The sequence below is a fragment of the Misgurnus anguillicaudatus genome, chromosome 18 (genome assembly GCF_027580225.2).
Source record: "Misgurnus anguillicaudatus chromosome 18, ASM2758022v2, whole genome shotgun sequence".
Lineage (NCBI taxonomy): Eukaryota > Metazoa > Chordata > Actinopteri > Cypriniformes > Cobitidae > Misgurnus > Misgurnus anguillicaudatus.
The window spans coordinates 6,461,035-6,484,601 of record NC_073354.2 but is presented as its reverse complement, the minus strand read 5'-3'; the positions used below and the strand labels follow the sequence as shown (position 1 = coordinate 6,484,601).

Sequence of the window (23,567 nt, the reverse complement as noted above, 5' to 3'; positions counted from 1 at the left end):
TTTTTAATGGAGTATAGTTTACTGTTATAATCAATGTAACAGTTGAATTGATTTTATATCACTGTTCTCTGCTCGTGTCTATTTATTTATTTTAGTGGGTAAGTAGCTGTGTAATAAACATTACAATCAGCCTGTTATGAATAAATCCCTTTATTTCACAATGGGATCTGATCATCCTGTCTGGGTTTATTTTGTAAAAATGACAGACTGCAAAAACGTTTACTTAAACAAAAGAAATATCTAATGCTACTTTAGAAAGATACAGATTAGGGATGGGCATAATTAATCGACGATCGATAATTGATTGTTAAGAATTTCGTCGATTTCGTAATTTGTTATCAATTAATCAAATGCATTTTTTTTATCTAACTCCTGTTTCACAAATACTCCGTATGCAGTGCGTTTGCGTATGTGTGCGGCGAATTCCTCAAGCACTTGTTGCAGTGTGCTGCTGACCGCTTATTCTGCATATAAAACGTTCATGTGATTGACACTTTCTGTGAACACTTTTCCGCATAAACAATAGAACAAAGCATAATTTTTTTTTACAAAACAATATATTTTAGATATTATTTGACAGACTAGTAAGTGTGTATTAAGGATGTTTAAAATCTCTAGCCTGGTGGTCAGGATCTGAATGGATCAAATCAGCAGTTTTGCAATGCTTTATTTATCTCCACATATATCATAAATAAAAATAAGCAGAGTAACTTTGCAAGTCTACCCTTCCACATTATATATTTCCTACTATGTATGTATATGATTTCCAAATAATAAACGAGAGTATTCAACGACAAAAAGCGTCTCATATGGAAATAAATCCTCACAATATTATTATTTCTCAAAACTTTATGACAAAAATAAGCAACTGTATTCCTACAGTTATTCAAAGATGCACACATTATTCCGCATATCATTTGAATATTATACAAAAGTATTCATATAACGGCACGTTTTATATGGCAAATAAATATCCTCACATTAACATAACAGCATAATGAAATGAATAAACAGACAATGAAACAGGATTGAAATATAAATTGTATTATTATTACCAGAAAAAGCAATATTGCTAAAATAATCTCTGAGGTAAATGCGTCAAAAACGCTGTTACCCACACAATAAGTCTAAATGAGCAATAAAAGTGAAAAAAAGCATTATTAGGCCATGTCTCAAAACTTTATATGACAAAAATATATTTAAAATTACAGTTATTCAAAGATGCACACATTATTCCATATTACTCCCGTTTATGAGCACGTTTGTCTCTGGCCTTGCTCTGTTATGTAATAGATTGACAGGTGCGCATCTCCGTCTTTCAAACATATATAATTTTGTAATTACTACCTTAGGAAAATTAGCCATGATTTTATCATTGTGAAAATGTTTTTTTTTTTGCAGATTAAAAACGATTTGTATTTCCGCAATTTTACTACAAATACCATGGTTATGGTATATTGTGGAGTTGGAGACCATAGTAAATGTCTACTGTTGTTTTACAACAAATAAAAACTAAAAGACTATGTTAGTATAATTAAAGAATGGTAAATGGGGCTCACAAAACGCACGCTGTTTCACACATACTCTGTATGCGGAATAAGTTAGCGCTGAGGTACCTGCGCATCCCAGTCAGTCTCCTCGGAGCGGCTGTTTTCGGCGGCGGCTGGACTGACGGTCACCATGGGTTGCGGTCGCGTCTGACCCCAAAACATGCTTTTATTTCTCAAAAAAAAATCAGTAGACTGGTGCAGAAGTTTTATGCGAGTTACTAAAGTTAGTTATTTTCACGAGGCTTTAAGTAGCCTAATTTGTTATAGCCTAATGTTAGGAAGGCTAATATCTTGCACTTTCTTCTGGCTTGAATAATTTTGAGTTACATTTTGACAAAACCTTTCAGATCTAAGTATTATGTTTTTTGTTTAATTTAATGTTAAACATGAATCTGTTTTTTATTTTGGAACTAATAATGAGGTCTCTATTTTAGAAGGCTGGCTCGCAGCTGCAGGTTCCGCTGCTTTGAGCACTGCACATGCACGCACATATGTTTGAAACATAGTTTAACTGTCTGCCACAAGTTGATCTTGTAATAAAAGTCTCATCGAGGAAAAACACGCTGTATATTTGTATTCATTGCATTTTTTAAGTATAAAAGTTAAATAACAAATTTTATTATAAAAATATTAATGATTAATCGATAGTCGATCGTTAATTCTCCCGACGATCGACAAAGAAAACTTAATCGAATGCCCATCCCTAATACAGATCAAATAGATGCACATTCAATTAATGGTGTTTGTTTTTCTTTACATTTAAGTTAATAGAGAGATTTAGGTGTGAATGTTGAGAAAATAAAGCTGCTGTTCGAAATATAACTATATGTTCCACAGTTTCAGTAAAACATCTAAAGCTATCCAAACAGTACAGACAGCATGGCATTGCTAGCAAGGAGGCTCTTAGGAAAACGTAACAGATGTAACAAATTTACTTAAAAACTATGAAACACATCCCTTATCTTATCTGAAAGGAGTCATATGACGTTGCTAAAAAAAACATAATTTTGAAAAAATATATATTTTTTATATTTGGTATAATGCAATGTGTTTATGCAGTTTAAGGTTCAAAAACACATTATTTTCCACATACCATACATTATTGTTGCTCTGCCTTTCTAAAACGCGCCAATTTTTACAAAGCTCTGATTGGCCAGATATCCAGTGCATTGTGATTGGCCGAATACCTCAAGCGTGTGACGGAAATGTAACGGCCCTTACCATATTTGGAATATCAACTTCCAAAGTGAGAATAAAAGTTACGCCTTCTTTCTGTGCATATACATTTAGGTGGTGTTATGCAAATCTTCGCACACAGTGATGTAGATATGTGGAGGCGTGTTTGAATTAGGGGCTTTAAGAAGTGGATGAGCCTTTGGGTTTGAGACTTTAATCTTTGCGACTTTACAGATCTTCTATATTGCACAAACAGCTTTTAATACTCCAAAGACAAAAAAAAAATGAAATCGCATCATATTACCCCTTTAAAACATTATGAATATTCCTGGATACAAAGCTTGTTTAGTTAAATTAATGATTTTGTCCAAATGAAAAAACTCACCATATTGAGCTATTTATAAAAATAATAAATGCACAAATACTGTGACATAGGGACTTGAGCGACCTCTGGATAAAAGGCAAGAGAGAAACATAAGGAGAGACACTAATACATGACCAGTTTATTTTTAGCCCAAAGGAGGAATCACATGATTCACACAAACTGGCTACACATACATTCTCGAAAATGCTGTTTATTTTTCAACCCATCACTGCTGGGTTAAATTAACCCAGAAAATGTTTATATTTGACCCAACAATACAGAACCTGGCATTTTAGGTTACAACAGTCCAGCAAAGGTTAAATTACAACCCAACAAGTTGGGGTCCTCCCTTTTTGACCCAACGCTGGGTTAAAAATAACCCAGCCCTTTTTTTAGAGTGTACTACTGTTTATATAAGACCTACAAGAAATAATTGCGGCAATAAATACCATAAATTCTGTGAGTGTCCTTATGGCATCTATACGCTCACAGTCTACTGAATCCTTACTGACCATCTGTATACTGCGCTGACTGAAATCACCAGCTACAATTTGATTGGCTAATGCTGTGCAATATTTGTGAACAATGGTACAAGGTACCGGGTTGATATAATTAACAATTTGCACTAAAAAAAACTAATACTTGGATGTGCAGTTGTATTTGAGGAATATATCAATTACAATATATCAAGCATGCTAGATATATATGTACAAGCGGTAAACTGTTGTTTAAATATAAAATAAATATAGATTTATAAAATAAATATAAATTGATGAACTTTTTTAAAACTGTAGTATACTTTAATGTAATGTGGAATAATGTATTTTAGATAAACCTGCCCTTAAACAGCACATAGAGCCATGGTTGGTCTGTTTATAAATCCAGTCTTTTTCAAAATTAGATGACCACTGATAACATCACACAATTATAAAGTTTTCAAGATGATCAAAGACAACGTTTGTCCTCTGATGCTCATGAATTCAGCAGCCCTGGAGGAAAATAAGATAGTAGCTCTGGGGGTCCAGGAATCCCCCTCAGAAACACCTGAAACTGTCTTCCAGTCGCCATAGGAACAGCTGAGAGATTCTCTACAGTTTCTTCTTCCCTGAAACCATTTAGTCCAGCCAATTGAATCTCTTGAAACACCTGACATGAACCCTTCTGAGATCTGAGATTCACACTAAGCAACTACATTTATTTACTTAAGGGGAAGCCCAATGTTTGCTTCTATTCTCTATCTGTCTTTATGTCGCTATTGTAGAATATATAGTCCGAAAACAACATTCTCTCTGTGGGAGCTAATGTAAATAAAAAGGCTCTGAAATAGTCTGGCATCTCCGCAAACTCATAGAAAAGAACCAAAACAATCCAAAGTTTTATTTTAATACAGTGTTTTACAGCTATAGGACAGAAAAGGCTAAATAAAATGACCTTTGCATCTAAACCAACATGTTTACTAGATCCCATACCCACTAAATTTTTACCTGTAATTTAGTTTAGTAATATATTTACTTAGTTACTATAGCAGAAGTAATATTATAAATTCCTCTGTATGTCTAGGTCATGTCCCAAGACCAGTCGCGTAGAACACATCTGTGAGGCCCCCCTGCAAAGCATGAGATGGGACCCCTCCCACCAACAGTGATGTCATGACCAGCACCTGCTGCAATAACGGAGTCTGTCTCTCCATTTCCATCATTCATTTAACAGTACAAATACCATTTAAATTATCTTCGTATTCATGCATTCAATGTCATTATTATTAACATTATACAGCTCAAATAATGTATTTGTCTTGATTTCCTATTTAAGACGAGTATTTATACGAGCAAGTTTGGTGGTACAAAATAAAACGTAGCGCTTTTCTAAGCGGATTTAAAAGAGGAACTATATTTTATGGCGTAATAGCACTTTTGGGAGTACTTTGACTCGGCGCAGTAACACCCTCCCTCTCCCATTATGAGAGTGAAAAGGGGAGCGGACTTTTCAGGCGAGTCCAAGTACTCCCAAAAGTGCTATTACGCCATAAAATATAGTTCCTCTTTTAAATCCGCTTAGAAAAGCGCTACGTTTTATTTTGTACCACCAAACTTGCTCGTATAACTATTCGTCTTAAATAGGAAAAACGTTGATGTGTTTGGTCACTTCTAACTTTATCTCTAAATGGTACCATTGAATGAATGGGGCTAAGCTAAATGCTATCGAAGCGTCGCAGCGCGCTCCAGCGCTTACATGCACGCACACAGATGATAGAGGGATGTATCAACAATTCTTAGTTAAGGTAATAACATATTTTAATATTGAAAATGAGTAGACTATTCCTTTAACAGTAGTGCAGTAAGGTTAGTAAAAAGTTTAATTTACTAAGTACAGGTATATAAAATGCCCAAATTATGTAATGTAATGAATTTACATGTTCCCCAGTTTGAATAGGATATCATTTTTATATACAGTATCTTTATTTAATTATATCTTATATTATTGTATCAATACACTAGAAATGTGTAAGATGATTTTTGCATTTAGATAAAATAAAAGAGAACTGCAATTAAAACCAGTATTTTTGCTTCTTAACATCTCACTGTTCCTGTTACCTAAGCATAGAATAATAAAAAAACACTTTAATAGGTCAAGACATCAGAACCGAAACCGAACCGAAAACCATGGAGAACCGAAAATTGTATTGAACCGTGAACTAAGTGTATTGTTGCATCACTAATGTATTAGTACATGTTAACAATACGCAAAAGGTACAAACCCCCCAAAGTAAATAATGATGCGAGTTATCATTTCCAATGTAAATCTCTTTTCTTGGACTACAACAAATACACGGATTGTAGGCAACAGTTTACTTCCTGGGATTGTTGACGTAGACAAGGCCGACATTATCATAATTCCAACCCGCTCACAGCCTGTAAGTTAACTCCTGTTAGCATTGCATTGTGAGCGAATCTTTCAAACATGGTAAGGAGCGTCACATGTCCGGCTGACGTCAGAGGTATTCAGGCCAATCACAACGTACAGATTAGCTGACGGGAGGGGTTCTAGTGGACCAATCACAGCACTTGTGGTCCGCACAGAACAGACGCGTTGTTAAAATTTTGGCAAGGTGCGCGTCAGGCTACACACAACCTACGCCATAGAACCTACGCACTTCTATAAATTACACTTTAATGTCACAAAACTATTTTTATTTCATTGACGTTTTATTAAATTGAAATTAAAGTCACATTGAACTAATAACAACTTATAAAAACTTAACATTTTTGGTTTACTCAAGTAAGCAGACTGCACTTACATTTACATTTAGGCATTTAGCAGACGCTTTTATCCAAAGCGACTTACAAAGATTAGGAAACACACAAAGATTAGAAAACAAAAAATAAAACGTTAATTTCTTAATAGTTTACACTAGAGGAATTATATTTTAATTCACTTAGGCTGACTGTACTAATGTTTTGTTTAAAGTTAGTATAGTTGAAATTAATAAGTTAATTAACATGTTAAAGTTATTATAATTTCTATTAAGTTAAAAGTTAATCTAGTGTTCTTTAGCGTTGCTATGAAAACAGTCAGATGAACCGAACCGTGGCATTGGCGTATTGTTACACACCTATTAGAAAACATCAAAACTTTTAAACGTGGCTGAAAAAGCCTGGAGGACGCCAAATGCCAGCTGTTTTTTCAGCTGAGAGCTTTGTAGCTGTAATACTTCAGCTGTGAGCCGGTTGGTTGTTGTGATACTTGTCCCGCCCCTCCTCCATTGTGATTGGACGCCTGTGTGAGAACTGACATGTGGTGAGCGGAGCTTTTCACCCAAAGTTAAATCTCTTTCAACTCTCGACGGTCAGCGGCAATCGTGGAAAAAACGCAGAGTGCCGGCTTATTTGAAAAACGCAGAGTTTCCATTGGAATCAATTGAAAACATGCGCCGGCCGCGGGCGTAAAAGCTTTGGTGTGCACGCCCCATAAATCATCTAAACTGCCAGAATGTGTTAAATATACAGTGGCAAGAAAATGTATGTGAACCCCTAGAAATGAACTGGTTTTCTACAGTGATTTGCCATAAAATGTGATCTAATCCTCATCTAGGTCACAACAATAAACTCGTTTTCCCTGGACAATACTAACATATTCCCGTTATAAAACATTTTCAAACGCATTATTTTCGCAAATTACAGAAATTAAGACCCGGCGGGGGATGTATACTGCTTGTGGACCGCGTGCTAATTGCTAGAAGCTAGCGGGAGGTCCGAACCGTAAAGTTATAAGAGGCTCGGGGGTTAGCCTCTTCAGAAAAGCCGGGGCGGTAAGGCCCGGTCTCGGTTAGTTTGGCAAAAAACTTTTTAGTTTGACAAAGCACTATTACTTAGTTCTTGTAGAATTGTAAAATAAAGCCGTTAAATATTTTTTTAACTTTCAAAACCACACTGTAAACTATCTAGCCTGCAAAAATATCTATATAGCCTACTGTTTACAAACAATTTTAACATCACTATACATTTAAAAGGTATAATTTACGGGATTAGCATCAATGTATGATCTCTGTTTTGAGATACAGATGCTCTAGCATCATAAATGTAGTATTTTATGACAGAAGATGACAACATGCAAAATATAACGTGACTTCTTACCTTTTGTGTTGATACAACGATCGCGAATCGAATCCAGTCTATTTCAGATGTGTGAATGATCCATGAAAGTCCAATAAAATACATCCAACGACCATTTTTGTCCACAAATGCGTATAATCCGTGAAATATAGATACATAGTCTGTTGTTTACATCAGATTTCGCATGAAGGTCTTATCGCCTACAATCTGATGACTATTTGCGTCGTAACACTGTATATAAGTTTACTCCGGGTTCTAATAACCACGCGTTAAAACTATGTTTTTAAAAGTAGGCGGGAGTATAATTCATAATATCCAAATAGCGCTGTTATTTCAGTGAGACATGATAACAGCATAGAGGAGTGACTGCTCTCTCTGTGCTCTCTCTAGCTCCCTGGTGGGTGGAGACCTGCGAGTGGGGTGGTGGGCAGGAAAATTCAAACTGAATGTGACGAAACAGCTAGTTACGTAACAACGGAGCTGAGTTTGAACTCGCGCAATCTGAGACTCAAGGCAGAGGACATTCAAAAACCTGTATCTCACTCAAAACAGCATGGATGGATTTTTTTCCGAGTTTGTATGCATGTGGGAGCATCAGAGACACAAAATAACACCCCAAAACACAGGAAAAGTGAGTTTTTCATAATATGGGGACTTTAAAGTCCTAACCTTAACCTCATAGAAATTACCTCAGGAGAGCGGTTCACACCAGACATCCTACAAATGTGTTTGAGTTGAAGCGGTTTTGTTAAGGGGAATGGGCAAAATTTCTTTCTTAATGATGTGCAGGTCTGATTCAGAACTACTGAAAGCGCTTGCTTGAAGTAATTGCTGCCAAAGGAGGTTCAACAAGCTATTAAATGTGAATGTTTAAAGAAACTAGAATTATTTGTGTGTTGTCAGCTTATGCACATTGTGTTTGTCTATTGTTGATGAGGATCACATTTTATGGCAAATCACAGTAGAAAACCAGTTAATTCCTAGGGGTTCACATACTTTTTCTTGCCCCTCTATATAATAATGGATGACCAGAAATTTTCTCCTATTAAATTTGGATAAGACAGAGATATTATTTACTGGGCCAAAAACCTGTACACAGAAGCTCTTAGATAACAAGATGCATTTGGAAGGATGCACTGTTATAGTTTAAGACCTGGGTCTTATAATAGAAAGCAGCTTCACATGTTTCACATGTCACAAAAACAGCCTTCTTCCATTTCAGAAACACCCCAATTTATGGATTGTATTATTCATTTCAAGTGCTGAAATGCTACCTCATGCATTTGTGACTTCTAGACTGGATTATTGTACTGCGCTAGTGGTTTTTCTGCATCCTTGATAAATAAGGTACAGTTCAGAAGCATTCACATAACATACAAAATTGTATTCCAGTTATGTAAGTCCAATTCTATATTTAGCTTTAAATGTCTATGAACAGCAGCTACGCTAATTATTCTCCATTAGCTTTTTGTGTCCACGTCGGGATGCCCTAGAGATTATGCCAGCTCTAGTTTGGATCCAACATCTTACTAAGATTTCAGACAACCCAACACCTGCAAAGAGATAATGCCAACCCCTGCGAGGACAACAGATGACTCTGAAACAACATACAAAACTGCCAAATTTTTACATATATTGTACTCGGTATGATCACAACATGAAATCATTGCTCTACCGTGCTCATTGTTTCCGCTTAAATGAATACGTGATGCTAGCAAGCACTGTGCATTCCTGCCACATGGACATTATTTTGACAGAGTCACCTTTGAGAAAAGATTACTACAGTATTAAAATTCCAATTATTCTTTTCATTATTTTACCTCTCCTTTAGTGTGTAAATCCCAATTTATACTGTCCCTTTAAAAATTCAAGCTGCAACAAAAGTCGCTATTTCTGATAAAGTCTATTTGCCGCCATCAGTGCTAATGCTTATCAACATACAGAACAAGCTGCTGCTTCTTTGACTCTTGCTTTGATACTGTCAATTACACCAGTAATGTCCCTAGAGCAGTGGTTCTCAAACTGGGGTCCGGGGCGCCCAGGGGGTCCGCGAGATGGTGCCAGGGGGCCCCAGTTTTACGACATTTTATAAAATACATCATGATTATCATGAATTCTGTGAAATTAAACCTAAAAAAAAATAAGGCAGCACTACTTTGTATAATTTAATGTTTTGTTTAATTAAAATGTGAAGTTTTAGAACTGTTTTTTGTCATAAATTTTCTTTGGAGGGGCCGCGAAGGAATGCACCATACACAAAGGGGGCCGCACGCTGAAAAAGTTTGAGAACCACTGCCCTAGAGGACACTGCATACTAGTGGTCTGCATGTGTAATTGCACATCAACACAAACAACGACGCAGAAGTATAAATGAAAAGTGACACAAAGCCATTAGAGGCTATGGTGTAGGTCTGACGCAGAAGTATAAATCAGTCTTACAGTCTTGATGTGGACATGTTTTACATTTGCATAAACCCCGCCTGTTGGCTAAATGTTGATGTAGTATTTAGTTGTGGGCTCACTTTCCCAAGTCTGTGTTCACCGCTTGTAGTTGATGAGATAACTAACAGTGGATTTCATTATGTAGTGATCAGCACCATGCCCTGAAATCTGTGTATTATTCTTTTATTCATTTGTCCAACTGAAACCAAAAATGAAAAAATGAAAAAATTACTTGTTTATCCAAAACCAAAACGAAAAAGCGGAAAGCAACTTGTTTTTCCAAAAAAAAAAAAAAAAACACTAAGCACTTATATTTCATTTTCATTTTTTAGCATAGATGCACTGCCGTATACAGGTCTTTGTTTCCTCAAAGAATAATTACAGATTTGACAACAATGCACTTGTGTAGAATTACCTTTAAATACACTTTTTTAGCTTGTTTGCTTTACACTTTTGAACATTTTTTGTAGGTTTTGTGTTGCAGATCATTAAAGCAGCGCGTTTCCAGAGATTTTTAGAAAGTGTATAGTCATGAAAACTGTTTCATGGCCATGTCTATAAATCTATAATTTTGTATTGGTAAACTGGGTCTGTGTGCCCTTATGTCCGGTAGCCTACACCGAGTAAGAGCTCTGCGCATCCCGTTTGGCCCACAAGGTTCCGCACACTCCATCTTCCGCTTAAAATTCACTCTATGTTCACTCGCTTTCTAGAATAATTTTCTTTCCAACCCGATGGATCTCGTCTCCAGAATCTCAAATTTAAATTCATCTAACTGAAAGAGAGAGGTAAAACAAATATACTGTAGGCTTTACAAGAATTATTTCTATAGGGCTTATTCGCAAACACCGGAAGTCGCTAGCCGCGGCCATCTTGTTGACATGAGATCTGTCCTGCCCCTAGCCGCACGTAGATTTGAGTCGAGGGGAGCAGTAGCCTAATGGCTTAATCTCGTCTGTATTAAGAGAAGATGAGCTTGATTATTGTGGAACAATATCAAATAGACCCAATAGCCTTAAGTAAAGATCCGTCCTTATTGCCAGCCGTAACTTATCCGGATATTTATAACTATATCGTTCATACAGTATCCGCATTCATCATACAAGCACTGAAGGGCCGTTCACATTATAACTATAACGATTACTATATCATCGTCCACATCACCAAACAATACGTTTATGCTAATTCGCTCACGGCACTCGCGCAAATCACTTGCCTTTAATATTGCTTGTAATAAAAACTTTTGCAGATGTCCTCAACACGCTGCGTTTTGCGTTACTCTAAACAGTGAATCTAGTTTGTGTAATCTCTTACCTTTTGGCACAACAGTTAGTTAATGTAATAGATTGAAAAGCATTACGTAGACAATTTTCACAGCAACTGGAGGTAATCTTATGTTATAGACCTCAGCAATGAGCTTCACTGTCATTTTAAGTGCTCGTGCACTTGAAGTTCAAATAGATTTTAATGCTATCAATGGTTTACCCTTCATCAGGTGGGAAAAATCGCTCAGAAAGTGATCCCAATGATGTCGTTCATTGTATCTGTATTGTTATAGTTTTGGTGTGAGCTCCGCTATTCTGTTTAATATAAAACGATTTTCAAAACTATATTTTTTATAGTTATAAAGTGAACAGCCCTTAATTCCCTACCTAGTATCAATGCCAGACCTATTATTATGTTCATATAGTTATTAATACTAATTTAATAACTGTCTCAATTTATGGCAGCTTATTTGAAAGAGCAGTTTCAGCCACTGCTTACAGCTAACCATATGTGATCAAATTATGGGGACAGACTTGGCTGTGAGGCATATATCCCTAACGTTACCTGTGGTAAAATGATGGGGACAGACTTTGCTGTTGGGAGTCTCTCCTTCGCTGGTTCAACTCCTCTGTCTCCTTCCTTTCATGTTTTCTGACAGTCGGTATTGCATAAAAACTAATTGCGGGGTTCTTTTTGCTGTTGTTAGAACATCCGTGTATTACACCACACACCATCGCGCGGTTTAAAAAAAAAATTACACCGATATACCATGCATAATACCCACGCTGCCTCGCTTGTCAATTGACAGACTGACAGTTTTATGTCAACAATATGGCCACCGCGAACATTGATGACGTAGATCGAATAACCCCTATACAGAAATAACAAGAAAATCCCGCTATTATGCACTCCCATTATAATGCACTACCAAAAACAACTGATCCTATTTTTTATCTCCATAACAAAATTCGAAATGATCAGAGGATGAATTCATGGACATAGATTTTTTACGAATTATTAATATATTGCTGTCTGTGATTCCGTAAGCCTGGAGACGGCAGCGTACACTGTGAGTTTATTTTTGCATAAACGTGTAGCATGAATAAACAGTGCTCATAAACAGCTGTTTATATAAAACCCTTTATTGAAATTAGTGGGGCTTGGACTTGGAAACAGTATTCTTTCCTTCATAACTTAAAGTGCCAGACAGATCCAAAATCGAAAATGACCTGTATTGCAATGTATCATGTAGCTGCACATCAATTTAAACAATGTGCAAAATAGTTAAACCAAAAAGTGCACGATTAATAAAGTTATTGGTTTCTAAAGGAGGGAGTCGACTCTAAATCGCTGAAATATCATATAGTTTGAATCTTCTGCCTGTCTTTATTCAATTCAATTCAATTTTATTTATATAGCGCTTTTCACAATTATTAATTGTTTCAAAGCAGCTTTACGTGAGTAGATGTAGATGAGAACACAGAAAATCAATAGATAATATAAGAAGTAGAATATAGCGGCTAAGGATAAACCGTACAAGCGAGCGTAGTAATAATGTAACGTATACAGTAAAGTGCACAGTAAGTTGGGCAAAAGTTGGCTGACTCTCCCGGGGACAAAAAAAAACCCTAGGAGAAAACCCGGCGGGAAAAACTCCTAGAAGGACAAAAACCCTTGGGAGAGATTAATATATATATATATATATATATATATATATATATATATATATATATATATATATATATATATATATATATATATATATATATATATATATACACGGTAGGGATACGAAGTGGGTAAGCGGATTAAACTGGTTCAGCCGGTGGTCGTTGGTCACGCATCGGCTGGGCATCACGTTGAAGGACAGCCAGTAGATCAGCGGTTTATCCATGTAATACCAACCCTTTGCAGAATAATCTCCCGCCTATACAGTCTTGCCCGGGAGAAACGAAAACTGACCTGCCCACAGACACTTCAGCTAGTTAGTGTGTAAACATCATGTTGAGAAGGCGCTGTGTTTTCAGCTATAAAGGCAAGTTTGTGTTGTTTTCACTACAAAAGATGAAGAATCTGTGGTTAAAATTACTTTTTCAGGGAAGGATTTACTAAACGGTTGGCAATGAAAGATGGTTCAGTACCCACTTTATTTGGCGGCTCCTAACTACAACCGTGGTTGTGATTATTACTATGATTATTACATTACGTGTTTATTTTCCCTCGAGTATTCTAAAATGTCAAGTTTACTGTAATGTCTTATCAGTAAACCACGTTAGCAATGCATGTTGCAGTTAAAATACTGTTTAGATATGGCACAGTTAGCTTACATTCCTGCTTAAATGAGTGTAAAAATGTTAGCAGAGGTGTATAATACTTAAGTATTTTAGTTACATTTTCCAAGCATCTATGCTTTATCAGAGTTTTTGTCTTCGGAAAAAATTTACTTTTCTTTACTAAAAAATGTTCACTACATTCTAAAGCATAGAATCAAACTGTGTATTCATTATATATTGCATTATATACTGCATATTAAATTATAATTACATAAAAATTGTGTACTTTTACTTTCTTGAGTAAAAGTACAAAAACATTTTTTACTTAAGTAAAAGTACAAAAAATTACTAGATGTTTAATGTACTTAAATATTAAATATAAACCAAAAACTTTAAATTATGAAATGTAGTGGAGTAAAAATTATAATAATATGTTTTGTTTGTTTTACAAAGATAAACACTAATAAAATACGAATAATTGAAAATTTACTTTTATGTAGAAAGTAAAAATACTTTACTATACAACTCTGAATGTTAGTGTCTGTCGTCATTTTTATAACTTGGACTAATGATGAATGATGTGCATTGATGTCAGTGTTCAAACTCTTAATATATTGTCAGTGAGTCACATTAGCAAGCGGCTAGCGCATGTTGCACTATTGCTTACGGATTTGCTATGGTCCGATTAGCTTACATAAATGCTTAAATGAGTGTAAAAATGTTAGTGTCATGTTAGATTAGGTCAATACATGTTGCACTATTGTTGGATTGTGTGGAGATGGTCAGTTGTCAGTTGACCAATCAGAACAGAGTAGGCTACCGAAAGGTGGGGTTTAGGCAGACTGAGTCGTCGAGGCTTTACATGAATCGTTTGGAGACCTCTGAGAAATGGGGTAATATTATATTTATATTTTGAGACAATGACAGTGTTTTTTGACCTTGCATGCATTTAAACTTGTTGTTGGGGACTCCCTAACAATATTAGGAAGCTTAGAAATTGCACCTGACTGGCACTTTAACAAGCGGATTGTCAGATTGCCCGCTCACGTCTAAATTACACTAGAGTTTCGACCGTTACCGTGTTTTTATTTATTGAATACTGTGTCGCAAGAATCTTATTGGAGCCACAGGAATGCAGACCTCTAGAAAGGGTCACATCACTGGCATCCCAAACCATTGGGCATATATAGAAAAAAATGAAATGTGAGTGCTTTCTGCTTGTTATCAGTTTTTTCCTTTTTTGATTTGAGTATAAAAACTACATTTGGAAAAACAAGTCGTTTCCCATTATGGAAGCAAATATTGAATAAACAAGTAATTTGTTCGGTTTTTCACCTTTGGTTTCAATTGGAATAATGAATGAACGAATAATACATGGATTCCCTAATAATCCCATCAAAGACTTTATCATCTGCTGTGAAAGCTGTTCTGTCTAGTACTCAGATACTGTGTGTGCGTGCGCACGCATGCGTGTTTAACACACGTCTACTTGCCACATAAGTAAATATATATAGACTACACAAAATATTGATTTGATTTTTTTACATTATTGGTAAGAAATGCAAACCTTGAGAAAAAACATTTCCTATGTCTCCCTCTGCAGGTGAAGTCTACTTGAGAAAGGTTTGACACATGACACTTTAACCTCCAAGGACCCTGACATGCAGAATACACCGTCACGCTCTATAGGTGAAAATGGTGCCATCTTGTGGGACAATCAAAAATTGTGCATAACTAAAACAGGCTTGGTTATAAACCATATCCAAACAGCAGAAATAAATAAATGACATGAATTAAAACATACATCAAAGATGCTATTGAAGTGATCAGAGCAAAATGATGATGTAGCTTTATGTTCTTCTGCATTGCTCGACCTGATCCATATTAAAGCGTGGTCATTTAATGAGTCATTGATGCAGCTGTTGATCTGAAATCTCCTCAGAGACAAAACGTCATTATTATGCGCTCTCTATCGCGACCTCTGAAAAACGCTGAGCTCGGTTAAACGGACGACAAAGGTTGAATACCATTCAGAGATTTCCTCTCCGCATCCTCTGTAAGTGGAAATGACTGAACTGTTTAAAAATGAAAGCACTTTTGACATCAAGACAGTTTTGAGATGTAGCTAATGAATATTGTTGGATTACACTGCTGAATACATAATCGGCATCAGATACCGGCTCAGACAAACAGATCTGAGCGTGTTCAGGATAACCTCCAATGACATCAGCCTCCCTCGTCTCCATAGAAACAGCAGCAGGCTCTCTCAAAATATTCACTGGTATATTGAAGTAAACTACAGCCATTTGAGACATAGAGGGCCGATACGTGGACCACAGTACAGAAGGCCATCGACTATATGTGTCTTTTTAAAAGGGACTTTGTGACATATCTGCACTCTCGTGATCAAACACTGAGATTAGAGGTGATACTTTAAAATCAACAGAATTATGGGTTAGGATAACCTATTTAAAATGTTTGGCTATTCACTGTAGTCATCTTATTTTTACCAGCATTTTATTACAGAGTATTATTACACTCACCTAAAGGATTATTAGAAACACCTGTTCAATTTCTTATTAATGCAATTATCTAATCAACCAATCACATGGCAGTTGCTTCAATGCATTTAGGGGTGTGGTTCTGGTCAAGACAATCTCCTGAACTCCAAACTGAATGTCAGAATGGGAAAGAAAGATTTTGAGTGTGGCATGGTTGTTGGTGCCAGAGTATTTCACAATCTGCTCAGTTGCTGGGATTTTCCCGCACAACCATTTCTAGGGTTTACAAAGAATGGTGTGAAGAGGGAAAAACATCCAGTATGCGGCAGTCCTGTGGGCGAAAATGCCTTGTTGATTCTAGAGGTCAGAAGAGAATGGGTCGACTGATTCAAGCTGATAGAAGAACAACTTTGGCTGAAATAAGCACTTGTTACTACCGAGGTATGCAGCAAAGCATATGTGAAGCCACAACACGCACAACCTTGAGGCGGATGGGCTACAACAGCAGAAGACCCCACCGGGTACCACTCATCTCCACTACAAATAGGAAAAAGAGGCTACAATTTGCACGAGCTAACCAAAAATGGACCAAAACAAAAAAATTGCCTGGTCTGATGAGTCTTGATTTCTGTTGAGACATTCAGATGGTAGAGTCAGAATTTGGCGTAAACAGAATGAGAACATGGATCCATCATGCCTTGTTACCACTGTGCAGGCTGTTGGTGGTGGTGTAATGGTGTGGAGGATGTTTTCTTGGCACACTTTAGTGCCAATTAGGCATCGTTTAAATGCCACTGCCAACCTGAGCATTGTTTCTGACCATGTATATCCCTTTATGACCACCATGTACTCATCCTCTGATGGCTACTTCCAGCAGGATAATGCACCATGTCACAAAGCTCGAATCATTTCAAATTGGTTTCTTGAACATAACAATGAGTTCACTGTACTAAAATGGCCCCCACAGTCACCAGATCTCAACCCAATAGAGCATCTTTGGGATGTGGTGGAACGGAAGCTTTATGCTCTGGATGTGCATCCCACAAATCTCCATCAACTGCAAGATGCTATCCTATCAATATGGGCCAACATTTCTAAAGAATGCTTTCAGCACCTTGTTGAATCAATGCCACGTAGAATTAAGGCAGTTCTGAAGGCGAAAGGGGGTCATACACAGTATGGTGTTCCTAATAGTCCTTTAGGTGAGTGTATAATATATTACATTTCTGTCAAGAGATCCTCCTGAATAAAAAAACAGCTAGCGCAGAATATGAATATGCATTTTCAAATATTGTTGTTAAGGTCTCGGTCCTCCGAAACACTTTTTAAATGATCTGTATTTAGTTCATTCTGCAGACACTTTAATCCAAAGCAATATACAGTGAATTCATGATAAACATTTGTTTTCCCTAGAATTCGAATCCATTATCCCCAAATCACCGGCACAGCTAAACCAAAACAACACAGATTCTCTATTCTAGAAGAACATATATCACAAAACCAAACACACTCATTGTGTAAAGATGCCAACAACCAAACACAGGACTATTATCGCAATTTAACTTTACAATGAATAACTGAGGGAAATGGCGTGGAGATAACAACGAACACAGACTTTTCGCAGGGTGGTGTGAACCTGCAATCCACAAATCATCTCTCGAAGCCTGAATTTGAGATGAATGAGAATGCCTTTAACATCTCATCCCATTTCTTACCTGAACTCTTGTCAAGGAAAAGGCAGCAATGTGTCTGCAGTATCCATGGTAACACCTGTGGCAGATGGAGAGATGAAGATGGAAATAGTACAATGGAGTAAATATCACACACAGAACAAGACAATCGGTGAGTGCATGAAGGGAGATGAAGAGATGAGATCAGCTGTTTTACTGTTACAGTTAATCAACCATCTGCATGTGCCAACCACATCACATCACTACTTAATCCCTGCAATCCCAAACTTCTCAAACACACAGCATACAGTACATTATGTTCTGCACCTGATCCTAAAACATCACAGAAGGTGCAGCCTCATAGAGAACTGAGCTCTACGTAAGAGATGCAGATGATGATGTCATCAATGTTTTAGTATTGGCAACAGCAGGTGGGTTAATAATCTAGCAAGGATTCATCTGCAGAGACGTCTGGAGTCGCACGTGAATCTTTCTATCGTGTAAGTTTAACGCGTCTGGCCGGGTTTTATCGATCATAACACTACAGTATATATCATGTTCATCATGAACAGCAGCTGCAGTACCTTTTTCAGAGCTGACATTCTCCAGCGGCTGCCAGCATCGCTTCAGTCCTTCATCATCTGAATGATGTGATGCTTGTAAGCGCACGCGGGATCGGGCAGGTGTGTATCAGCAGTCCATGCTTTTAATGTACAGAGAGATGCGCTCAGCGCTGCAGCATCAGCAGGAACATCAACCGCAGGAGCATCATCTGACACACCATCGCTTTATAACACACATGCAGTACAGACAAATAACAGCTCGTAATTCATCACTACATGTGAATAAAGCCGCGAAAGTCACCGTTAAAGAAAGTGACCTTGGCACGTGCTAACAAAGCGACGCTGCAATACATAACTTGACAACTTTTAAAGCGTTTTGTCCACTAGGGGCGCCAGTAGACAGACTGAGGCAAGGGCAAGTTTTATTGTTATTTAAAAGCATTTTTCTTTCTGCTTGAATTATATCATCAAAATAAATTGGCAAATCATTTTAACCTACTAATTTAAAATGTAACTAGATAACTTATAAAAACTTCTAGGGGTGTAAGATAAATGCAGATACACTAATAATACGTGGCCGATAACTATTTTGAATCACACAGCCGATCTTATTCACAGCTATTTTATGTACTACGGCTTTTGATCAGTATAAGTCCTTATCAATCTGAAATCACTATTAGAGTAGTTTATAACATGCATTTAAAAAAGCAACACTCGTCAAACATAATCATTATACATATTCTTTATTATCATGAACATACCTGAAACGGTTTGAAGCAATATATAAATATATACTTAAGACGTTTTGTGGAGCTGCGTGTCACAGCTGCTTGTGTATGGTTCTTCGTCTGTTAAATTTCTGCACGAGCGCGCCCCCTGGCTTTTGGATGTAGCGACATTTCACCGTAATTCATTGAGAAGCATAATCGGCGCAGCCCTAATATAACTTATAAAGACGAGTTTAAATTGCTCAGCTTAGTTTGAATTAAGTAACCTAAAAACATGTTGATATGATTTATTGACATCATTTTTACAGTGCATGCAACCCATCTTCAAAAAATATATAATTGTATAAAATCAATAAATTCTTATTTCAGGGTGATTTTAAGATAAATAATGATTACATATTTTCCAATTCTCTAGAATCAAAAAGAGTTTTATTAACCCTTATGTGTTGTTGGGGATGATTTCATCCACTATGGGTTTTTTTGTCTTAATTTGGCCACAACTTTCTCTGTGTTTCAGCAAATGGAATGATTTTTGGTAACTAAACAAATGAGGGAGAAAAAATAAAATCTGATGCTGCACAAAAACTAAAAATGCATCAAAGCCAATGTTTTTACTAATCTTTGACATGCCCATGACATGAAAATCATAATAAGTGTGATGTCACCATGTCATATCAGGCAATTAAAGGGTTTAAATTTAAATATATGACATAACCCGTAAAAAGCAATTCTGTAACTATAAAGATGTATTTTATGAGTGTCCAATATTTATTATGTTATTTGCATGTGTTCAATTTAAGATGTATTTAAATATATGTGAATTTATGTGCAAATATGCAATTGTTCTGATGTCATTGTCATAGTGTGAAGTTTAGTTGTTCAGGCTTCTTGGCAACTAAACTGCAAATGTTAAGAACAAACTTCATTCACATACAATATACATGAAATTTCAATTATTTATTACATTACTGATAACATTAAAGGTAAAGAGTTCTGTTTCATTGCATCTCTTATATTAATTTTCTTCTTAAAAGCTCTTTGGGGGGAGGGATTTAAAGCTATTTCATGCATTCTAACTAGGGTTGCATAACGATTAATCGCAATTAATCTTTTGCAGAGTAAAGTTTTTTGTTTACATCATATTACAGTATATGTGTGAGCTGTGTATAATAACTTTGTATAAATAAATACACGCACATGCATGTATATATTTAAGAAACGTTTACATGTGTATATTTATGTATAATTTATATTAGATATATAAATATAAATACTTAATATATAATTCTTTTTTTTTTCTTAAAATTATACTTGCATGTGTGCATATTTATTATTCACAGTTCACACAAATATATGATGTAAACAAAAACCTTTATACTGCAATAGATTAATCGCAATTAAAGACTCTTTGGATATATGAAGGATGTAATATACTCTCAGAAAAAAAGGTACAAAAATTGTCACTGGGACAGTACCTTTTAAAGAGGTCCTTATATGTACCATTTTGGTACAGATATGTACCTTTGAAGTAGCAATATGCACCTTTTAGGTCCCAGTGACAACTTCTGTACCTTCTTGTACCTCTTTTCTAAGAGTGTACATACTCAAGATTAACATGAGATAGGCAGAAACAGCATGTGTTATGTGAGCTTTAACCATTTTTATATTGTTTTTTTCCCTCTACTTTATCACAAAAAAAATTATTTCCAAGAATTACTGCTGCATTGTTAAAATAAAATTTTGACTCAATCCATCGTGTTGCTGGAGGTAGAATGATTTAAACAGAAATCGGTTAGATCCGCAGATTATTTATTGCCCCTAACGTGCCGTCGGACAATAATGCCTGAGCCAAAATATTCAGCAAAATGAAACATTTGGGCACAGAACCCAACACTGATTAAATTATGTCAAGATTCATCTTAATTGTATTATTTTATCGTGAATTGGATTAATGCTGTGCACCCAGTAAAGCTTTTATAATAATAGAAAATCTACTGAATTTTTTTAAAATGTTTAAACATCATAAATTAGGATCAAGTACAAAGTGATGGTGATACAATTTACTCCACTGTTGTGGTTACTATAAAGTGAAATAACGAAAGAGACTGCTTATTATTCAGTACTTGTATTAACAAAAATGTGGTTGTTTCATAATGAAAAGCAAATCTCTACTTTCAGTAAAAAAAAAATATTTTATTGGACAAACACTGAATATTTGACTTTGAATTGTCAGTTTTGCTCAGGGCATAGGAACCATGCCACATTAAAAAAACAACAACTTTAAAACAAGCAAGACCTCCAAATGGAAATCACACATTAGTGTCACATTTGATAAATATAAGCACATTCAACACTGGAAAAACAGAAGATAAGAAAATGAATAAATATGATGAAGAAAATACAGATTTGTTTAAATCCTATTCATTTTGTTGAAAGCAAATGGGAATGTAGCACATAACTACTGGTGTTTTTGAATTGAAACACATCCTCCTCAGTTTAAAGAGATACTTGACCCAAAAATGTCGTTTTAAACCTGTATGAGTTTCTTTCTTCTGTTAAACACAAAATAAACTATTTTAATAAATGATAGTAAGCACACAGTTGACAGTATCCATCATCAACTTCCATAGTATTTATTTCCTACTATGAAAGTCAGTGGATACCGTTAACTGAATACCTCAGGTTTAAAACAACACGAGGGTGAGTAAATGATGACAGAATTTTTATTTTTGGCTAAACTATCTCTTTAAGTCTGACTGGGAGTTTGTGCCGTGTCTATGATGTTGGAATTCCACTGCCGATGGGAGGAGTAGAGAGAGGAGGCAGTAAAATGCTCTTGAGTTTTACTGACATAGCTGCGATCTCTGGGTCCTGAGTTTCATACATCTTCACTAGCCGAGCGAATTTGAGTACACCTGCAAGGGAAAACAAAGCAATCAGTTTAAAGTTAAAGGAGATGGGTGTCTAATGCTAATTCATGCATGTACAATGTTAAAAGAATTGGATTCTCATGCTTAACATGGGTGCAGTTTCAAAAAACTTGTCGGACGTATCACAAGATTTTCTGTGCCAAATACAGAATCTGTCAAAGTTTGAATAAGTTTCAGAAAGTTTTTTTGGGTATGATGTCATAAAGGGTGGAATTCCTTGTATGGGCACCTCTCCTGGAATAGCACGCACACACATCAACCACCAGACCGAAAGCACGCCCATCAACATACTTTGTTTGTTTATGTCATGTGTAGTGTAGGGCTGTACAAGACTTGTTTAACTTCTTAAATGACCAAATATAAATAAATCCTAGTTGTGGATTAACCTAAACCCTGTTATATCTTTAAATGATTTTTTGCAGTAGTGGGTTGCATTTATACTCTCACCCTCTCCTTCATTATTAAAGCCATATGCTTTAATGACCTCCTGCTGGATTTGGGTGGCCACAGGCAGCACGAGTTGCAGCATCTTGCCCATGTCATTGCAGGCGCTCTCTCTGGCTTCCTCCATGCGGGCTGCATTCTCAGGCACAGAAAAGGCCTGGATCACCTCACTCAGAACAACTGGAACATATGAGAGAACAGTCTGGATGAGATGTGCTGCAGTCCATAGATGTGTGGTACTGTAACGCAGGGAATTCTTCTCACCTCTGGCTTGCTCTACAGTGAGTGTGGGCTGCTGTGCTGGGGCAGAGGCCATGCTGGCTTACGCCACGGTGGAGATTAACTACAGATCTCTGCGAATGCTGTAAGAGTAAATGTTTTACAATTTCTATATGATGAATTATGATCAATGCTGACTATCTTCACTCTCACGACAGAATATATTCTTATGATCAACAACATGAACTACTGCTAGCAGTTGTTGTTTTTTACTACAGTCAACAGGTAAATCTGATCTTAGTCAGATAAGTATTTCGACTGCTTTCATGTTACTGGTGTCACTACAAAATGCTGGTAAACCTTTAGACATTCATTTAATTATATAGACACGTAAAATCATTAATTTCTTATTGTCTGATTGCGATAAATAATGATTACTGTATAAATCTCAATACATAGATTTATTGATATGTTGTTGATATGCAGAATGGAAACTATTGCTGATCTATCCAGGCAACGTTACTTCCGCTATACGCGCCAATAGTATTTAAGTTATCTCCATCATCAAAAGCAAATACATTATTTCTTATAATCTAAATAATATGCAGATGATTTCAAAAGTACTTACATTTTTATTTCCAGTTCCAAATCGCAGACTCTCCTGTGATGTGAACGCACTTCCGACTGGTGCATCCGTAAAAGTGTCCGTGTGGAACAAAAACCGTGCGTGCAGTGAATCAAGATAACAAAATGGGCGTGGCTTAGCAGTTAATAATTCGTTTTAAATCGTGTTTTCAATCCAATAACTTTAAATGTTTGGACTATCTC

General features: G+C 36.2%; 2 protein-coding genes across 2 annotated transcripts in view; both read right to left on the bottom strand.

Annotated features, from left to right (window-relative positions):
• The window catches only part of LOC141348983 (discs, large (Drosophila) homolog-associated protein 2b), a 154,370-nt gene extending 135,525 nt beyond the window's left edge, over positions 1-18,845 (bottom strand). The window contains exons 1-2 of the mRNA XM_055185430.2: positions 18,440-18,845; positions 17,901-17,955 (exon numbers count right to left, since the gene is read on the bottom strand). Coding sequence (XP_055041405.2) covers positions 17,901-17,955; positions 18,440-18,457 — 73 coding nt within the window. The 5' untranslated portion in view covers positions 18,458-18,845. The remainder of the gene's footprint in view (positions 1-17,900; positions 17,956-18,439) is intronic.
• A 2,410-nt stretch (positions 18,846-21,255) lies between these two features.
• On the bottom strand, positions 21,256-23,501 carry grcc10 (gene rich cluster, C10 gene). Its single transcript, XM_055186898.2, has 4 exons — positions 23,368-23,501; positions 22,785-22,882; positions 22,524-22,700; positions 21,256-22,061 (listed from the first exon to the last, which is right to left on the bottom strand). Exons 2-4 carry the CDS (start codon positions 22,834-22,836, stop codon positions 21,922-21,924), a joined length of 369 nt encoding a protein of 122 aa, XP_055042873.1. The 5' UTR covers positions 22,837-22,882; positions 23,368-23,501; the 3' UTR covers positions 21,256-21,921.
• Positions 23,502-23,567: the final 66 nt, after the last annotated feature.

Bases quoted from the DNA above. Each gene is read 5' to 3' on its own strand.
- grcc10 (XM_055186898.2), bottom strand. From the start codon at position 22,836: ATGGCCTCTGCCCCAGCACAGCAGCCCACACTCACTGTAGAGCAAGCC. The intron at 22,701-22,784 runs GTGAGAAGAATT...CATATGTTCCAG, and splicing joins CACTGTAGAGCAAGCCAGAG to TTGTTCTGAGTGAGGTGATC. The intron at 22,062-22,523 runs GTGAGAGTATAA...TTTCCCTTGCAG, and splicing joins CTTTAATAATGAAGGAGAGG to GTGTACTCAAATTCGCTCGG.